This window comes from Lagopus muta, chromosome 20 (assembly GCF_023343835.1).
Source record: "Lagopus muta isolate bLagMut1 chromosome 20, bLagMut1 primary, whole genome shotgun sequence".
In the NCBI taxonomy this organism is placed as follows: Eukaryota; Metazoa; Chordata; class Aves; order Galliformes; family Phasianidae; genus Lagopus; species Lagopus muta.
In genome coordinates, this window is record NC_064452.1 from 8337140 (window position 1) to 8356271 (window position 19132).

The following is a 19132-nucleotide window of genomic DNA, read 5'->3' on the forward strand; positions in this document are numbered from 1 at the left end:
ACAGATGAGCAGAATCACTTTGTTCAGTGCTGGTGTTTCAGCAGCGCCGACTCCTTTGGTGGCAATGATAAATGGATCCAAGATATGAAATAGCTGTTCCAGCAAAGTCCATTGAGCAGAATAGAGAACAATGCCCTCCTCAATGTCATTGTACACGATATATTCAATGATTGCCATTTTTTTGCGAAAGAATGTGTTCAATCAGCAAGGTGCTAAGAAATCCATAGTGTTGCTTCAGCCTGAATGAGCTGGTGAGGTGGCACAGACCTTTACTCAGCTTGATTTGGACCAGACTATCTCAAGCTATTTAAATGGGCTCAAATTAGAGCTGTAACCTCACAGGATGTCTGATTGTGGAAATGTGGCACTGCATCAGGCTCGTTCTGCGGGTGCTGTAGGGATGTGCTGTGCATGTTAACTCGGGCTCTCCCCAGCTGGGCTGGGGGGTTTGGGGAGGTGCAGCACAGCCTGGTGCTCAGTTCCCCTTTTCTTTCACAAAACACAGCAATAATTAAACCTTCAGAGGGAATTGGAGAGTTGTGTTTCCTCTTCCCAATTTACCAGGCTGCAGATATATTTGTGTTTATTCCAGACCTCGTGGGGAATGCCTTACTCTTTCACAACCCTGACGGATAGCAGTAATGTAGAAGGTTTGATCTGAAGCAGAAAGAGGAGCTTTCTTTTTAGCTGGTGCAAGGAGTCCAGGAGGCTTTGTGTTCCCTCCTCACCTTGGGCTGACTTTAAGAACATCAATTTGAATTTTGACTGCAGTGCTTGTATGAAAATGCAAGTTTGTGGGTTACTGATTCTGATTAGTGCTTCTTGAGCATCAGGTTGCAAAAAACAGGACAAACTAAGCACCTTAACACTGAAACACTGTGTTTCAAGCAGCCTGCACTCTTCGGTTATTAAAGGTATTGGAACAGTTTAAGCCATTGCTGTGGCCGCTCTGAGCTGATCTCATTATTGCAACTGATTGTATAGAAATGAGGAGCAACCTAAACTTCCATATATCCTATAACAATCTGTGGAGCTGGTTATGAGTCAGCCTTGTGTCCCAGGCTGTGGGGTGGGTTTGTAGTGCTGTTAATCCTCATACAGGATTGCAGAGGCAGGGACTGCCCGTTCCAGGGGCTCCTTCCCAGCGGGGCCCATCAAGCTGTGTTCTGGAAAGCTCTCACAGCATTTTGTGCCACGCTTATTTGGAATCTTGGCCGTAACACAGAGCTGTGGGTGCTCGGCAGTTTTGCTCATCTGGCTTTCATCTCGGTGCCTAGATGAGAGCGCTTGGTTGGGTTTTCACTAATGTGGGCCAGCATTGGGAAATGGGACCCTGGGCTTTTTGCAGAGCTAGTCCTACATGTCTGCAACCAATCTCTGCTCATGGCAGTGCAGTGAGAGAGCTGCGTGCACTGAGCATCAGGGGAAGGAGCCTCTGCTTGTTCAGGTGTAAAAGCATCTGCAGACTCCTCACCCTGATTTATTGCATTGAAGCTAATGGCAGTTATCCAATAATCAGGCCATCTCTGAGTGATATTTTGGATTCCCAGTTATTTGCAGAATACTCAGGTGCAACAGAGCTGTGGCTTCCTGGAACAAGGCTGGAAGCTGATCTTTTTGTGAGAGGCAGAAAACACTGAAACTCAGCCCAGAGTAGAAGGCCAGCATGTGATATTTGCATCACTTAATTTCTAAATGCCTGGTGCATAACATTGGAGTGGGACTTGTTTTTGGGAGCATCTCCCACCTGCAGCAGACCTGGCATGTGGGAGTTATCTTCAGAGCTCACTGAACAGACTCACCTGTTCAAACTGGAAAGCACAGCTTTGGAGGAATTTTAGAATGCTAGAAAAGCAGAACTGCTTCTGAACGTCGGGATCATGGAGCAGAAACACGTCCACTATATTCCATTAATTTGCCATTATTAGATGAATGATATCTCAGTTGTCATCTGGTGTGAGCAGACACAGAGTCAGGCTTAGTTTGCTCTCCATGACCATTGCCTTTGTGTCCGGTCATGGCAAATCTTTAGGTGAAGTTTCCTTCTGGAAATGTTGCTGTGTTGAAATCCTTAAAATACCAGACTTTTCTGAACTGTTCACAGAATAAAGGTGAATTGATTATTAATACAGTGAAATGTGGCAGGTAACAGAACCAAGTAGCTAAGCTGTAAGGGATTGATTGGGCAAGGGGAAATGGTTTCAGGCTAAAAGAGGGGAGATTTAAATTGGATATAAGAAAGAAATTTTTTACACTATGGGGTGGTGAGGCACTGCACAGGTTGCACAGAGAGAGATGGTGATGCCCCATCCCTGCAGACACCCAAGGTTGGGCTGGGGAGGCTCTGAGCACTGATGGAGCTGTGGGTGTCCCTGTGCAGTGCAGGGAGTTGGGATTGATGGCTTTTAAGGATCCCTTCCAACTCAAACAATTCTGTGATTGTGTAGCAAGCTAAATCAAGATGAAGACAGCATGGTTCTCCTGCTTCATTGTATAGCTTTTCAGTGTGCTCCTGCTCTGAGAATCTCAAAACACTTAAATCATTTTATTTTTTCTGTGTCCCTGTGAGGCAGAGGGATGCTGGAGCAGTCGAGGTAGCGAGCAGTGCAGATCAACTCCTCAGAGGTGTCCAGTGGTTCTGAATGATCAGTGTCACACTTGTCACCTTGGGTTTGCCGGGCCTGTTCCCTAGGATTGGTTAGCAGCAGGATGGCAGCACCTTGTGCTTCAGCATCCTGGGGAAGGAAATGCAACCAGGAGTGCAAATGGGCACATCAGGGTAAGGACCAGTGGGAAATGTGGGTGTAAGGGAGAAGCCCAGAATGCTCGCACAGCAAACCAGCCTCCAGCATGGGAGGAACACACAATTCTCTCATTCACAGCTTCCAGCCTGAGCGGCAGACCTTTTCTTTTCTGCAGGTCTTTTTGGACTTACCCTGGCACATAAATTGTCGGGTTGTTTTCCATGAAGCAGAGGAAATCCGTGTGTTTAATCCATGGGGAAAGCTCAGCTTACATGGCTGTGCAGAGCATCCACATGAATGCCTGCACACGGGCACACACGTATGCATACACCACACGAAAACACAGCCCCGCTGCAGTGCATAAAAAAGCCTTTTCCTCCCATCCCTCCTTTTTTTTCCTTTGGTGCAGCACGTCCGTAAAATTCTGCTGCTAGAGCAGTGCTGTGGGGCTGCAGGTCCCCACTCCTCACGCCCCAACAGACCCTCTTTATGAGTGAAATAGATGCCTTGTGCGTGCAGGCTCCTGGCATTTCGCAGAGCGTAGCTGGAGCCAGGCTAGGCAAACGTTGGGAGCTGTTTGCTGAGTGCATTTATTGCCTTTGCATAATTTATGAGCTGGAGGGGTTTGACCATCATTCGTGTCTGCCAGAGGCTGGCACTGAGGGCTCTGGAGGACGGAGCTGTAAATTGGATGGAGCGCTCCTGCTGAGCTCCCAGCAAAGTCCTCGGGTCAGTGTGGGAATTTAATAGCAGGAGTGGAATGGTTTTTGCAGAGCGCCATGTGGGCCTCTGTGCGGCAGAGGCTTTTTTGGCAGCCACGGCGACCGGCCAAATCGCGGAGCTGTCAGTCACCGGGCGCGTTGCACAGGGAGCCCGAGTGGTTTTAATCGGCTTGGCATCCGTGCTGCTTCCATAATGGACACCAGTAGGTCTCAGTCCTTCGCCATATGCTTAACTCTGGAGACAAGGTGCTTGTGGGTATAGCAGTAATTATTTGATGCGGAATTAAGCAGACCTTGAAATTAGAACTGGACTGTCAGAAAGCAGGAGGCTTAACACTTTGATGGAAATAACTTCCCAGCGATGCCGCTCTCTGCACATCCGCTTGGATGCGGGTAGCTGTGTTGCTGGCAAATTCAGATGTCCCTTCTGGCACGGGTTCTTGTGCCCAAGCACCTCCACGCTGCAGAGAACACAGAACCCTGAGCTCTTTCCAAGCTCACCATTCGGGAAAGGGTTAGTGCACAGCAGAGGAGAGATTGCTTAGACCTGACACAAATGGTGGGGAAAGGAGTGGCTGCAGAGCGCTGTGACAGCAGGTGTGTCACAAGGCACGTGTGCTGCAGGAGCCCACGGCATGGCAAAGCCCTCTGAACCCTGCTGGGAGCACACAGTCATTTTTCCTTGTGTATATACCCCTATTGAACCTTTGTCCGTTTGCATTCAGGTATTACAATCTGGATTACTATTGGATGTTGGCTGAGAGGTGGGGAGAGGGCATGAGCAAATGGAGGAATCGGTTCTGAGCTCCTTGGTTTGAAAATACGTGAGATGTGTTACCTCAGTGCTTTATAATGCATCCTAACCTATGGAGCACACAGCTTACGTAGGCTCTCCAGAGCCTATGGAGATGTGGCACTGAGGGAGGTGGTCAGGGGGCAGGTAGGTGCATGGTTGGACTGCGTGATCACAGAATCACCTGGGTTGGAAGGGACCCCAAGGATCATGTAGTTCCAACCCCCCTGCCCAGCAGGGCCACCAAACATACACATTCAGATCAGGTTGCCCAGGACCCCGTCCAACCTGGCCTTAAACACGTCCAAGGACGGGGCGTCCACAACCTCCCTGGGCAGCCCGTTCCAGGGCCTAACCACTCTCCTAGTAAAGAACTTCCCCCTAACATCCAACCTAAATCTTCCCTCCTTCAACTTGGATCCATTTCCCCTAGTCCTGCTGTTGTCAGCCCTTTTGAAGAGTTTACTCCCCTCCTGGGTGTAGGTTCCCTTCAGGTATTGATAGGCTGCCATGAGGTCACCCCGCAGCCTTCTCTTCTCCAGGCTGAACAAGCCCAACTCCCTCAGCCTGTCCTCATAGGGGAGGTGCTCCAGCCCCCTGATCATCTTAGTCGCCCTCCTCTGGACCCTTTCCAAAATCTCAATGTCTTTCTTGTACTGAGGGCTCCACACCTGGACACAGGACTCCAGATGGGGCCTCACAAGAGCCGAGTAGAGAGGGACAATCACCTCCCTGTCCCTGCTGGCCACCCCTCTCCTGATGGAGCCCAGGATCCCATTTGCCTTTCGAGCTGCCAGAGCGCACTGCTGGCTCATGTTCAGTCTCTCGTCCATCAGGACCCCCAGGTCCTTCTCTGCCGAGCTGCTCTCAAGGACAATATGATCTTAGAGGGCTTTGACGATTCTGTGATGCTGTGAAGACCTGAATTTTGTCAGTCACTGTATAGTAGAGGTGGTAAATGGGAATTCTTTGTGATGTGCTGTGATTTTTGTGGATGAAAATCTGTGCATATTTCTGCTTATCTGTAAATGTCAGCCTTTGCTTTGCAAGCTTACTTGCCTGTGCTTACCTCCATACCAGAATCTCATAAATGTGGTCATGATGAAGTCCTTAAAAACCATAACCAGGAATGTGCAGTTCTCCTTTTGTCAGCTAAGTGCTCCCTCCTTCATAAACTTGATCTCTGCATGAGGGTTTCAGATTTTAAGCTAAAACTGTCATGTATCTTCATGCTCCATCTCATGTTTTTCTTACCAGAGTGTTTAAGATTCAACTAGTACTGTATAAGTCATTTCAGTTATTAAATAAATGTCATTTCCATTTCTTTTGGAATGATCTGGAAGGAGATAGCGATTTTATCTATTTTTTGCTTCATTTTAAATGAGTTGAAAAACATTTGTGGGGAAAAAAAAAAAAAAGAACTATTTAAGCTTATAGCTTTTATTTGTCAGGATGTAGTTAATTGGTGTGGAGAAGGTACCTTCTCTGCCTCTGTAGCAATGAAGAGGTGGAAAAAGCCAGTGAAAGAGAAGAGTTATAATTAAAGAACATAAAGAAGGCTTGCTTTGTACAAATCCAACACGTATATTGTGGGTGTGCTAGGCTGTGTCTGTTCACGTCCCGCTGCATAGTTAACCTTTGGAATTCACAACGTGCTGCTAATTTCAGAGCAATTTGGTTGCCTTATGAAAATACTCACAGATGCATTGGATAGGATGCAAGCGTACGAAGGGCTGTAAGGGCACAGCACAGGCTGCTAGGCCTCGATGCGGGAAAGCCCAGATCTGCAGTTTTTTTGACCTTGTGCTTTCCTTGGAAATGCTTGCCAAAAAATTAAGCATTGGCAATTGATCATGGGCAAGACCCACCAGTGTTACTATTCAGCCTTTTAGAGCATTGCGTTTGCTGCCTGGGCTCCTTTGGATTTACTGAGCGCCTCAATGAATCAGTTCCTTGGGCACGTGGTTCTGTTGGGATCTGCCTGAGCTCCTTAATGCAACACCTATAGGGAACGACATGGGGTGTATCCTCTAAGTAATCCTGCAGTGAAGTGGCAGCCCTGTAAGTGCTTCTCTGCTGCAAAGGGCCAAGCTGAGCACTCTCAATGCCATCCTACCCAAGAAGCCAATTTCTGGGGAGCAGTGTGAGAAACATCATCCGCCAGAAGGGAACGCTGCTTCTGTCTCTGCTGCTTTTCCTCTTCCCTGATCCAGTTTTAGGGTGTGAATTTGGTCACACACCATCAGATCCCATGTATCCAAGTTAAGCTAACAGGGGGTATTGCAGTGCCTTTCGTTGTTTTCACAATTCAAACCCTCAAATTGTGGTCTTCAACAACGGTGTGTGGAAAGATTCTCTACCATACAGGAACTGAGGTGTTTCCTGAAGGTACCAAATGTGACACTGTGGGGCTTACGATGTGTTGGCCGTCCTGATGATAATAATGATCTTCCATTTTTTGCTGCAGCATGTTTCTCTAACCTGTTTTTTTTTTTCTTTTTGTGTTTCAGTGTGACAGCGACAGTGATCAAGAAGAAAAGGTAGGAAAGGGAATCTGTATGGGAGCCAAACTATTTTGTTGGATTTTTTTGGATTCACTTATTGCTAATAATTTGTTACTTATTAAGAGTTTCTTTTTGGATTGAACCAAAGGAACCCTACATAAGGAAACAGCCTTGTTCCCTTTAATTTGATTTTGGAATAGACCTCCAAGGGATAAGTATTCTAATGTCTATTCTGGAGTCTACACAGATCATCCTCAAGCATAGTGATGCTGTGTGTGGGTTGTATATGAGCACTAGCCTGACTACCCACCCTTCCTAAGGCTACATTTTCCCTTAGGAAGTTCTAACAGTTTGATAGTGCAACTGGTTGTGTTGGTAACCCTCACATTTGCACTGTTCAACAGTTGCTTAACCACACACCTGCCTGTTTTGCTTCTCTGCGAGCACAGGTCTTAAAACTCAAGTTGATGTGCTAGGGTTGACATATACATGTGTATTTATATATACACATATATTTAGAAACAACATTTGGAAACTGCATTCCACCAAGTGACACAACTTGCTGATAATTACTGCATTAACTGTGGGTTTCTAAGTTGAAAATGAAGGAATATCATGCTGAAAAAGAACCAAGCACGGCTCTCAAACACTGTTGTCTTGAAGGCTGTTAGTCATGCAGAACTATTATTCACGCTGATGCATTTTTTTAGTCTTATTTTATATGCTGTAAGCAGATTTTTGTGCTGTAAACTAACGTCTACCTTTCTCCTTTGTTAAAAACGAAATAATCACTGCAGGAAAACTGGTCTAATTTTTTGATTTCCAGGTTGGATTTCGTGATTTTCATAAGTATGTTTGACCCTAAGGAATGTTTTGATAATGTCACCACTTGTTCCTCCTCTTTCACAGGGTAAAGTGGGGGATGGAAGTTGGGGAGAGTAAAGTAATGTTATCAAATATCTTTCATGTAATATAATTGAATTGCTTGGAGTTTCATGAGTGGCTCTGTTTGGCTTCAAGTCAAGCAGAGAAGAAAGACGAGAGATGACCATGCTGGTGTGCAGCTAACATGGCGGAAAGGAATAAATATGGTGTAATGTCCAAAGGAAGCAGTGGATGCAGAAGTCAGATTTCCTGAATTTAATCAGTCCTGTACAGGATTTATGTAGCAGTAAGCCCAGGAAATTTTCGAAGTATCCTGTATACAATTGCCAAAGCTTTGCCCTTCAGCTTTCAGTAATTTCCCAAGTAGGGATTTTTTTTCCTCATGTTTCTTAATAATTTGCTAACTGCGTTAAAGAACCACTGTTTACTTTGAACTGCAGTGATTTCCCTTTCATAAGGGAACTAATCACTGGAGTTAATCAGTGTGACAACAGAAAGGGGAGGTTTTGTTGGGTTTTTGCACAGAATATTAACCTGCACTTTTAGATATGAATTTTTAATGCGTTGCCATTACGTTCCATCCTGTGAAGTGATTATTCATTTTCAGGATGTTCCTTACGCAGTACGAGATGATAAACTGAATCTCAGCTTCCATGTTTATGGCACCCAGAACTACAAGTGTAATTTCCTGCTGCCTTCAGAGCCAACCTCTGCCAACCCCCCCCATATTTCTCCCTCACAGCCCTCCTATGTAAAAGGCAACGGGTGGCTTTGGCGTGGTGGCGGTGTGTGGGTGAGGGCTGTGTCTGCCACGCAGTGCAGGAGACTGCAGACTATGCTTCACCTTGGACATCCCACTTCATCTCTGCAATCTATATTTTCTCTTCCCTCCTAATGAAATGAGGCTAAGCACTGATCTGAGCATCCCTGGTAACGTAGTGCTTTTCAAACCCCACAAGCAGACCCGGCGTTGGGTTGGGCTCAAGCCCAGTTCTGGAAGATGCCTGCTTACCCTGACGTGCACATTCATCGTGCGCTGCAGCGCAGGCAGAGATCTCAGGCCTTGTGCTGCTGTTAATTTGAATTCAGCATATGCAGCCTGTTATAAAATGCGAGACATCATCATTTGAGCAGGTCAAGCATATTCAGATGAAGACAAATGGTGCTTATTTGATTTTCTTAAAATCAGGAAATGAAAAAAGTGCTCTCTGGAGAAATCATGTTCTGCCTGACTTAGATGATAGACCAAGGCATGTACCCCAGATAAGAACAGGCGCTCGTCTTGTGGTTTTTATCTCTGAAGGACGGTCGGGACTGTCAGCTCGCTGACATGTGCATTATCCATGTCATTTTAAACAAAGTGACCTGTAGAAAAGTGCACTCTGCCGTGACATGATAATGGGCTGTTGGATGACAGGTAAAGTACACACTGTAAAGGAGGCTGTGCGTTATTCCTTTGTTTAACTGACAAGTAGAAACTTCTTTTCTCCAGACAGGCAGGATCTTTTAGATCTCTTTCAATAGGAACCGGAAGATTTTGAGTCGCTGCTTTAAATAAAATAGCATTTTTAGGTCCAAAAATTCCCATGAGCACAGTGCGTGGGGAGAAGCGAGGGTGCCCAGCCTCTGTGCCAGGGGCTGATGGTTTCTCAAAGAGCACTCAGCATCCTCAGCTCTCATCAACCAGCACAGGGGCTGAGACCTTCTAAGAACCTCGACCCAAAAAAGCCTTAAATCATTGTGAGGGTGTCAGCCTCCAGCTATGGAGCTGTTCTCACAGCAGATTGTCAAGTTGCTCTGCCTTGGTATTCTAAGGGTTGTGGGGGTCACTTGCCCCTGCGAGAAACATCTGTCCTGAGATGAAGGAGCTGCTTTGCTTTAGGACCAGATCTTGCAGACTTCAGTATCGGATGTGTTGCTGCAGGTGAACTTGGTACGTGCTGTTTGGAATTATGGAGAGGAAATCCTTTTCATCCTTTCAAATATTTGAGGGCAAACCCACACTGATCCCACAGTGTGCTTGGGCAGTCAGAGATCCATGATAGCAGAGGTAATGCAGCGTGTAGGAGCAAGTGTGTGCATACAGAAATGGGGTGTGCAGAAGCTAGAAACAGCAAGTTCTGGAATGCAGGAAGGCCCATGCCTTTGGATGGGGGTGTGTGATGGAGGAAAGGGACTGGCAGAATTGACTCAAAGATGGCCCTCGGCAAAGCAGGGGCATCCAGGATGGAGCAGGACCTGGGAAGAGAGGAGCAGATGGATGGCAGGTGGTGACAGAGGAGGAAAGTGATGTCTCCCTGGCTGTTAGCATTCTTTTTTCCTCACTTGAATATGTATCTATCTGACTGCATAAATCATTGTTGATATCTGATCTCTATTAGGTGGTGGCTGTGCCTCCTATCCATCTTCCCTGGCCTTTAATTGGGAGCCGACAGACAGAGTCACTTTCTGTCTCTGTCTGCCCTCAAATGAGACATTTCTCCAGAGGTTTCTCTGGAAGAAGAAACAAGGATATTTAATTGAAAAATGATACAGCCCTGCTTAGCAGTACTGTAGCTAAGGCTGTGTCAGCATCTCAATTTTAAATGACATGTTTTGGGTGGATAATTTATCTATTTATAAGGATTCAAGTTCCTTCATTCCAGTTTGGCACATGGCGCTGGGTTAGAGCATTCAAGGTACGCTTTCTGCTCTGCTGCTGCTAAAAATCCCAAAGAAGTGGCAAGAATGTGAAGGGAGAGAGTATTTGGAGGACCGACATCAGAATGCAAAGCACTAATGCTGAGGGAGATGTCATTTTCCATCCTGGGATCCTTTCAGCGAGCGCCGCTGGGATTTCTGACTATGTCTGAGAAAGTATGGATCCCAGGGGAGCTCAGATTTTCTCCATTAAAAAGTCTGTCAGTCTCACTCTTCTGAGCAGGTCTCCAGAGCTGTTAATCTAAAATTAGGGCAAGCTATTGCACAGCTGACAAATCCAAGTGCAACTGTATTAGCTTCTGATTTCGAGATGCAGTCTTAAAAATTATACCTGTGGTAATTAGTACAGTATTAAAAACATCAGTGTAAATAGAGGGTTCATTTTCTGGAACTGAAAGGAGGTCCTGGTGCGACACACTGTGTAAACCCCGTGGTAGGGAGTGCTCAAGATAAGTTATGGAGCAAGGTCCATTTTTATTCACCATCTTTACCATTGCTTCTCCCCACTCCATTTAATGGGTCTGATCTTAAAATTAAGGCTCGAGCTGAGGCACTGCAGTGAATTGCAGATCTTAGGAAAACGTTTCATTGGCCATGGGGCTGCTATGCTGTGTGCACAGGGATGCTTGAGGAAAGAGAAAAGGAGGCATGCTTCTGGCTTTACCCAACTTTGGTAGGGCGTGTGACTTAAAGACTGACGCAGCTGGTGATGTAATTCCATTATTACCGTGTGTGCGGGAACTGTTGAGTCACGGCCTGAACCACTGATTGAGCACCTGGGCAAGGATCAGCCCTGGGAGCACAGGTGAGGGCAATTCAGCTGTGTGATAGGAGGGGTGGAGCCTGGCTGCGCCTCTCTTAGAGCATTGAAGGGCTGACTGCCACTGGGGAAGGTTCTTTGGAGATCCCTCCACTGGGCAGTTTTCCTTGTGAGGGTAGATCTTCAGAGTCCGCCTTCAGGTGAGTGCTTTTCCTTTGTAACGCCATTCTGTTTGCACCAGTCCCTTTGCTGTTATATTCCTGCGTTGCTCGCCTGCTGCATTGGTCTTTCTGGCTGTAGCACCATGGCACCCAAACAGTTCTGCCTTGATGATGTCCATGAATCCCATTTCTTCACAGCTGTAACCTCAGCACCACCAATGTGCCATTGATAGGAGCACAACAGCTGTGCTTTGGGTGGGCTTTGCTTACGGAGCAAAGGGAAGAGAGAGGCTGGCTAAGCTTGTGGTTAAATGTACAGAATGCTCGTGTTTGTTGTAGGGGAGGGTAACAGTACTCAGCCTGGCTGGAAGGAAACTGGGCTGAGTGGGTTTGTGGTGTGCTCTCACCAGTACTGGGCAGACTTTGAGCTGTACTCCCAAGTACAGTTATAAACACTGCGTGTGTGATGAACAAATTGTTGGAAAAATGGTATTTCTTGCATCGGAATGTTTTTAAGGATTATGCTAGCGCGTTTGATTGTGTGTAAAACAGCTACAAACCAAAGACTATGGCATGGAAAACATAATGAATCGTGCTGGTCTGTGCAAGTGGCTGTGTACAATTGTATACAAACAAAGGCCTTTACACACGCACCCAATGTATGTTTCTGAAGTGGTATTTGACAATTATTTTGTATACAAGTTTTAGGAAGAGATTTTGGAGAAAAGTTTTGCAGACTGTTGCCCAGTTTAGTGTATAGATTGTATTTCAGTGGTTGGTGGTGAAATATCCTCGTATATACATATATTGGTATGTGTGTAGCTTTCTTGATGGTGTGCTTCTGGCTAAATTAAAAAAAAAAAATCTCAATTTTTATCCCAGCTTTACAAACTCAACTGATGAGCCTACTTCACACCATACCTCTCAGTCCTTCTGAGAAAGCTCTCAAACTTCACAACAAGCCTCTTCCTCCCTGCCCTCCAGCTGAAGCTGCCTACCTGGCTGTGTCTCTGCTTGCCAAAGCAAGCATCCTTCCCAGCACCCAACCATGAGCAGGGCACAGAGCAGCAAATCCCTTTCTTCCTAAACAAAAAGAATCCAAAGCAACCCTGCTGTAAACCGTGCTCACAATCAAAAGGCCAAAGTAAATAGCACAAGGCTGCCTTCTGCATATTCTGTTACTGGAAATAGAAACTCTATCACAAACAGATTAAATAATAATGAATTTGCTTTATGCCATCAATGTGTATAGATGAGTGTAATTCACTCTCCTGTGGGCACTTGCATCATTATGGATTTATTTTTTTTTTTTAGCAGGACGCCTGGAAATAAACTGCTTTTTCCCTCTTGCTGCTGGGGAAGGCAAAGTTTGGGTAGCACTTGGAAAAAGCATCTTCCTGGCCGTTGCCAGAGCTGTAGAGAGGAGGCAGCCGGCCCAAGGCTTGGTGCCCACCATGGTCATAGTATCCATACAGTGGTTTTTTAGCTTGTACTGCTGGAGTATAAATAATATATAATAACTTTCCTGGTCTGGAACATTCTGGTCATAGAGAGAGCTGTCAGCATTTGTTGTGCTATTGAAAGAAAGGCAAATCATCAGAGCTCATGCATTCATTCCGTTCTCTACGTTCCTTCAGCTTGAAGCAGGTATTTGATACCAGGGGTGGTTTCTAGAGGAACATCTCAAAATATAAACTGTGCACTCTCCAGTCTAGTAAGAGAGCCTGAGAAAAAAGCGTATGACCTTGGGTGATGGGAGATGTGGCATGGGTGGGTGCATTGTTGGGGGAGGAGGGGGCTTAGTGCAGCTCTGGCTGTCCTGTCCCCTCACAACTAATGCAGGCGCTCTGCTTCCCAAAGGGAGAGAAAAGTAGATCTGATAATATGAGCTGAATTCCTGGAAAAACTCCTCGGATGGTGGGTACCAGTATGTTTAGCAAATAAGGCTCCGTGGGGAAACAGTGGCTGAGAACCCAATTTTAAGCAATTACTTCGGGTCATGGGATACTGGTATCTTACTGTTTGCCATGTATTTATTTTGGCTAAAGATAGGATTAGAGAAATAGTTTCTCAGTATTATTCTTATAACTGTTCCTGCAAAGCCAGGATGTTTCCCATCAGGGAGATTTATACTGCATATTTGCACAGGTGTTGTCTTTTTAGCTCTGGAAAACACAGCACCTTAAACTCGCCCCCAGGGTGAAAGATCACCCAGACTTTATATGCTAGCAACGCTCAGGCAATCATGAAGTATTTCTTACTGTTTAAGGCCCATTAGGAGAAAAGATAAGGATCCTTTTTATTCATTTGATGTGCCACATTGCGGGCCCCTACAGTGAGAGCGGCAATAAAACTAGAGCTGGTTGTGGAAGGCGCTGAGTTGGGCACTGGGGGGAGCAAGCCGTGGGCTGGGCTGTGCTCTGGGTGCCTGTTCCCTTGCAGCCCACGTTCATCCTGTCCTTTGTCACTGCTGTCACTTGGCAGCATGCTGTCACAGGACCGTATTGCTTCCCCTACCCCTTCCCGGCTTTCCCCCCCTCCTCCCTTTTTTTTTTTTTTTTTTTTTTTTTTTGGTACCCATTTCGTGTAGAAAATTTGTATTTACTTTGGGAGTGTAATTTGTTCCTCATGGATAATGTGACCCTTAGCGGAGCTGGATCATGGGTTAGTTGAAGTGATATTTTCCGCTAATGGTAGTCGTACATCATTGCTGTCAGCTCGGGTTAGGAGGCAAGCACATTACAGCTCCATTTTACCTCTGCAGGCATCTGGGATTATTTGCCATAACTGAGTATGACATGACCGCACTACAGAGTGCATTAAAATTTTACTAGCTTCTCCGGCAAGTTCCTTGGCTCCAGCCTGCCTCCAGGCAGCAGTAATGATGGATACCTCTAAGGTCCTGACTTCCTGCACCAAGGATACTCAATGTCAATGGCCCAAACAGGTTTTGCTTTCCCTGGGGCTTTTGACCACCTTCTGGCAGCTGAGCAAGCCATCGTTGGCTGTAGCCCAGAGGGTGGCACAGATGCCCCCGTCGCTGCTGCCAGGCTCAGCGCTGGGGCACTGTCACATCAGTGTCTTACAGCACTGCTCAACCTCCAGGTTTGGGAAGACGGCATTTGTAATCTGTCTTGTGTAGGCAGAAATGAAGTCATTTGAAAACTGAAAGAGCAGAAGGATCCGGGAGCATCGAGTGGTATGAGTGCATTAAAGGTGTGTGCATGGAACGGGCATGTACTGTGGTACGTAAGTGTGTCACATGCATACACACCAGAAGTGGAGGCTGTAGTGATGTGTTCACGTTTTTTGGTTTGTGAGTGCACATGGTGTGCTGGTGCATATATACAGCTGCAGCAACACATGTGGAAACGCAGAATGCTTTTTTAATATGTACACATGCCATGGAAATAATGCACACATCTGTTGAACTTGATCTCTTCGTGCAAATGTACGTTATTTGCAGCATGTCTGTTTTTATGCATTGGCATTCAAAATTAGAGGTGTAGCTCTACAGAGACAAATGCATTAGGGAAACTTAGGCGTGAGATTGAATAGAATATAGTAGTACTTTTAAATGCTTATTGAAAAAGTGCAATGTATACCCCCAGATAAATTCATTGCTACCTCCTGGTGGTTTTATAAAATCCACAATACAGGTATGCACTGCCCACAAGCTCTCCTCCCCACAGTACACTAATACCCAAAGGTACACAATTACATCGAATTTCTGTAAGGTAAGGAGGTGCTGGGAGGCTGAAACCTGAAGTTGTGCTCTTCTGTCCTCATTTCGTGTGACTTTTGGCAGAGGGAAGGAGAATGAGGAAGGTTGGGTTTTTTTGTTTTGCTTTTGTCTTTTAGATTATTTAACTACGTATATATTCACAGGGAGGTGAGATAAGTGATAGGGCTTATCAGCTTGTGCTTCTAAGTATAAACTGATGGTTGTCTGCTTTCCAGCCATCCCTGCGTCCCCATCTTCCCATGTTAAATCATTCTGTGTTAGGTGCACTCTGCTTTTTCTGCTGTTTCACGTAGGGCAGAGTTTGGGGCTGTGCTACTGATAGAGACAACTTGACGTTTTGTTTTGGTACAACGCGTTCCTGGCAGTAAATCTTCCTATCTTTATTGCGAAACTTAGAGCCGAACTTCCCAGGGCCCAGGAGCTTTATCTGTGTATAGATGGCAGGGATTGATTCTCTGTGGGGGAGCAGAGAGGAAGAAGAGATTAAAGATTAAAGCTGGCGATGTGCTCAGCGCTGTGCGAGAAACAGAGGAGACAATTTCAGACATCTCTAAGGATAAGATGCAAATTCCCAAAGCCTTCCTGGCAGCTTAGATCACAATAAGAAAGGCATTCCAAATGATAGATAGTTTTGCTTGTTCACATTTTAGTGTTACATCTTTTTTAATATGTAGTGAAACTTTGATAAAAGTAGTTTGAAGGCTGTTAGGGGAGGGGAATGCCAGGCAAGATTTCACTTTCACACCAGTGCAGGAGTGAAATGACAGAATGGTTTTCTGGTGTTGCATGTAACCACATGAGGTCATTACAGAAATAAGTGGAGAAGAAAGAGCACGGATGCACATGGACATGCAGTGACGTGCAGCCTTTGTGTAGGAGTTGTTCTGAGTGGTGAGGAGTTCCAGTTTTAAGTTGTTTCAGCTGAGGTGCTTTTAAGAAATCTGCAAGGTAGATCATTTGCTTTGCACCAGTGTCTGGACGCCTTCCACACGAAGGTGAGATTGGATACCCTGGTAGGAATAGTGTGGAATATACTGATGCTTTTCTCATGATCAGTCCACTGATATGTCCGTATCTGTTATTAAATGTGCGTGTTAATGCTGTATTTAGGTATTAGTGAGTGTGCATATGGAGACAGACAAACTCAGCCTCTGGGTCTTGGTATTCAGTCATGTCCAAACACATCTAGATTATAAAAAGTGTTTCTTCAAGGGCTGTGCTGTGCAGTATGAGTTTTTCAACTATGATATTCGTCTCCACTTTATGTTATTGAATAACATCTGTTTTTCATAACAAATGGGATTTTATAATCATGTATGAAGCATGCTCCCCATTCTGAATCTGTCTTCTCACATTTCCTTGAAAAGAAAAAGGGGGGGGGAAAAAGCTTCAGGCTTGAGAGCTGAGAAGGTGAGACATTACTTTGGAGGTTTGTTGTTTTGGTTTTTTTTGAAAGGAAAGAAAAAAGATTGATGTAGGAGCTATGGTAAATATTCCATGTTTTTAAGAGTCTTGGGGGCCACAACACATAGAACCATCTCAGATTTCTCACAAAAACACCCAATCACAGGCTGCAAATAAGGAGACCAGGAAATGAAATGCATGCACCAATGTATGGAGGATTCCAGTGAGCACCGCTTTGGTTTTTGGCGTAGTTCTCTCCATCTGGCTCAGCGCTCATAAGGGTGTTTTGGACTTGGGGGTGACAGAAGACAGCTACTGTATATCTTAGATTTTGGGAATTTCCCCACAGGGCAGAAGTTGGAGAACAACACGTGCCTGCAGGCTCAGCAGTGTCAGGGTCTTTCTGCACTTCCATCCCTGCACTGATCCAATGTGGAGTTAATGTCATCTCCTCCCTCCTGTTCCCATGTGTTCTTCAGACAACACGTCTGGAAGGCACTTTGCCCGTGCCTTGCTATTTCACTTACAAATGAAGTCCTGCTGTACTCACTGGAAGGATGCTGTTAGTTATTTCGGAGGATAAACCAGAAGGCTGCAATACTCCACGAAGAGGTGCTTTGAGAATCACAGAATGGCAGTGCTAAGATGTGGGTATGTTGTAAGTGCCTGTGTGGTAACAGAACACCTTACTTTAGCTGCTCGTGTTGTTGTGCAACTCCACTGAAATGCTGTAAGCACTTCTGAAAATAGGATGCAGCACTGAGTTCCTGAGCTTTGCAGGCCGTTGATTTAAGCTGCTTCTGGACAGTCAGACAATATTAAACAAGGTTGTTCGTTCATAACGAAAGCATCCTAATTGAGTTACATTATTACATTAACTGTAGCAATCAGATTGAACCAAATCACTGAGCGATAATGTCATTTTCCAGGGTATCATTTTTAGAAACCAGTTGTGCTCTAAGATGCAATAACTTACTTAATCTTGTAGAGTTTATGTGACTTACGTGTCATATCAAATTCCTTACTTTCAGAGAAAACTGAGCAGTTAACGCACGGCTGTGAGAAGGCATCGAGTGATGAATTTATGGAGGAACATTTGGCAGATGTGAGACAAGCTGAAGGCTGAGCGGTAGTGTGTAAACCAGCTCAGATAGAGGGGCTGTTCTAGCAATGGGTATGGGATGTGATGTTTTAAAACTGTTGACTTTGGGCAATGTAGTGGTGGTCCTGCTTGTTTTAGGGGTTGATAGATGGCTGCTTTATTGGCTCTGAGCTGCCCACCGAGTACAAATTCCTGGGCAGGAGTTCATTGCAGACTCTGCATGCCAAATGTTCACAAGTAACCTAATTTGGCAAGCTTACTTTCTTTTGGCACTCTTTGTGCACTGACACCAGGACTTCAGCAGGAGTGCCTGTCAGTGCATCACAGTTCTTAGTTTTGATCTGTGCAATCTAGGCAACTGCAGGGAGAGGGGAGGGGTGTCTGCCAGCAAGCAAGGAGGATCTGGGGCAGGATGGGTTCAGCTCCAACTGGAGTTCCATCCATGCAGTGGTAGGTTAGCACCGAGAACCACTCAGCCTCCCCATTTAATCCTTTTGTCTTCCCTTCCATGCTCTGTTTGTCGCTGGCATTCACAAATCATATAAGCTCTCAATAACGTAGTCTCTCTTCCTTGGACAGTTATACGACCTCAGTCCCAGCACTGCAAAGCTGCTCAGTCAGGGCTGTTGTGTGCAATGTGGTAGAAATCCATAGTATCTTGTACTCCCAGGGAAACATGCACACATGCAGTCAGATTGATGCTCCTACTTGTCATGTGTCATCAAAAATGCAATGAGAGAGGCTCCATCCTGACTTCATACAATCCCTACTCCTCTTTTATTTCTCTTTCCTGGTTCAGGAACAACAGCAGCTCTGAACTTACATGGTCTTTGTTTGAGGCTCTGCTTCAATATAAGGCTCAAGAGGGTACTAGAACTGAAGCCCAAAGTCCAAATGATGTTATGGTGTTTCTATGCGTTGTTCCCATACAGCAGCCCTCAGAAACTCCATCCATATCAGATTCTTATTGACCTAAGCACAGGACAGAGAGGAAAGGGAGAAAACATTCTTGTCTCCAAAATCTTGTGATGTAGATCATTGAAATGGCCTGAATTGGAGGGGAAGTCAAATACAAAGAAATTAAATGCTCCAGAATGTGGTTCCTGGGGTTGCTGTGCATGGCAGCAAGCGGGAACCACTGTGGTAATGTACATCACTGGGTGCCTGGGTAGTATGACAGCTGTAGTGCTGCCTGAGTTTCTTTTCCATGCATGGGTTACGTGTAGAGTAACAAAAGACTTATTCAAATTAATGGTTGTCTTCAGGTAATGTAATGCTTACTTTTGTTAATGGAAACCTAAGAGCTTCCATTCAGCTATCTTCTTTAGCAAAGCAGTACAAACTCCTTGCTGTTTCCTGTAATAACGTTAATCAGAATGAACTCATTGGCTACTAATGCAGGTGCCATATGTAATTTGGTATAAATTTTACTGTAATTTTCTGTTAATTAGGGCCCACTTATTCTAAAGTGCTAAATGACAGCAAGCACCCTGATTTCAAAAGTCAATTGGAAATAGAAGTGACTCTACTGCCAGTAGGAAGAATGTTTGGAGCTGGTAAAAAGGCATAATTGTCTTTTAGAGATGGCAACAAGAGCTTAGCCCTAAGAACT

At 45.3% G+C, this 19132-nt stretch overlaps 1 protein-coding gene across 6 annotated transcripts in view; it reads left to right on the forward strand.

Annotated features, from left to right (window-relative positions):
* The window catches only part of AUTS2 (activator of transcription and developmental regulator AUTS2), a 663330-nt gene that overhangs the window by 446306 nt on the left and 197892 nt on the right, over positions 1-19132 (forward strand). For all 6 annotated transcript variants that reach the window (XM_048967069.1, XM_048967068.1, XM_048967071.1 and 3 more), the window contains one exon: positions 6770-6799. In XM_048967069.1, coding sequence (XP_048823026.1) covers positions 6770-6799 — 30 coding nt within the window. The remainder of the gene's footprint in view (positions 1-6769; positions 6800-19132) is intronic.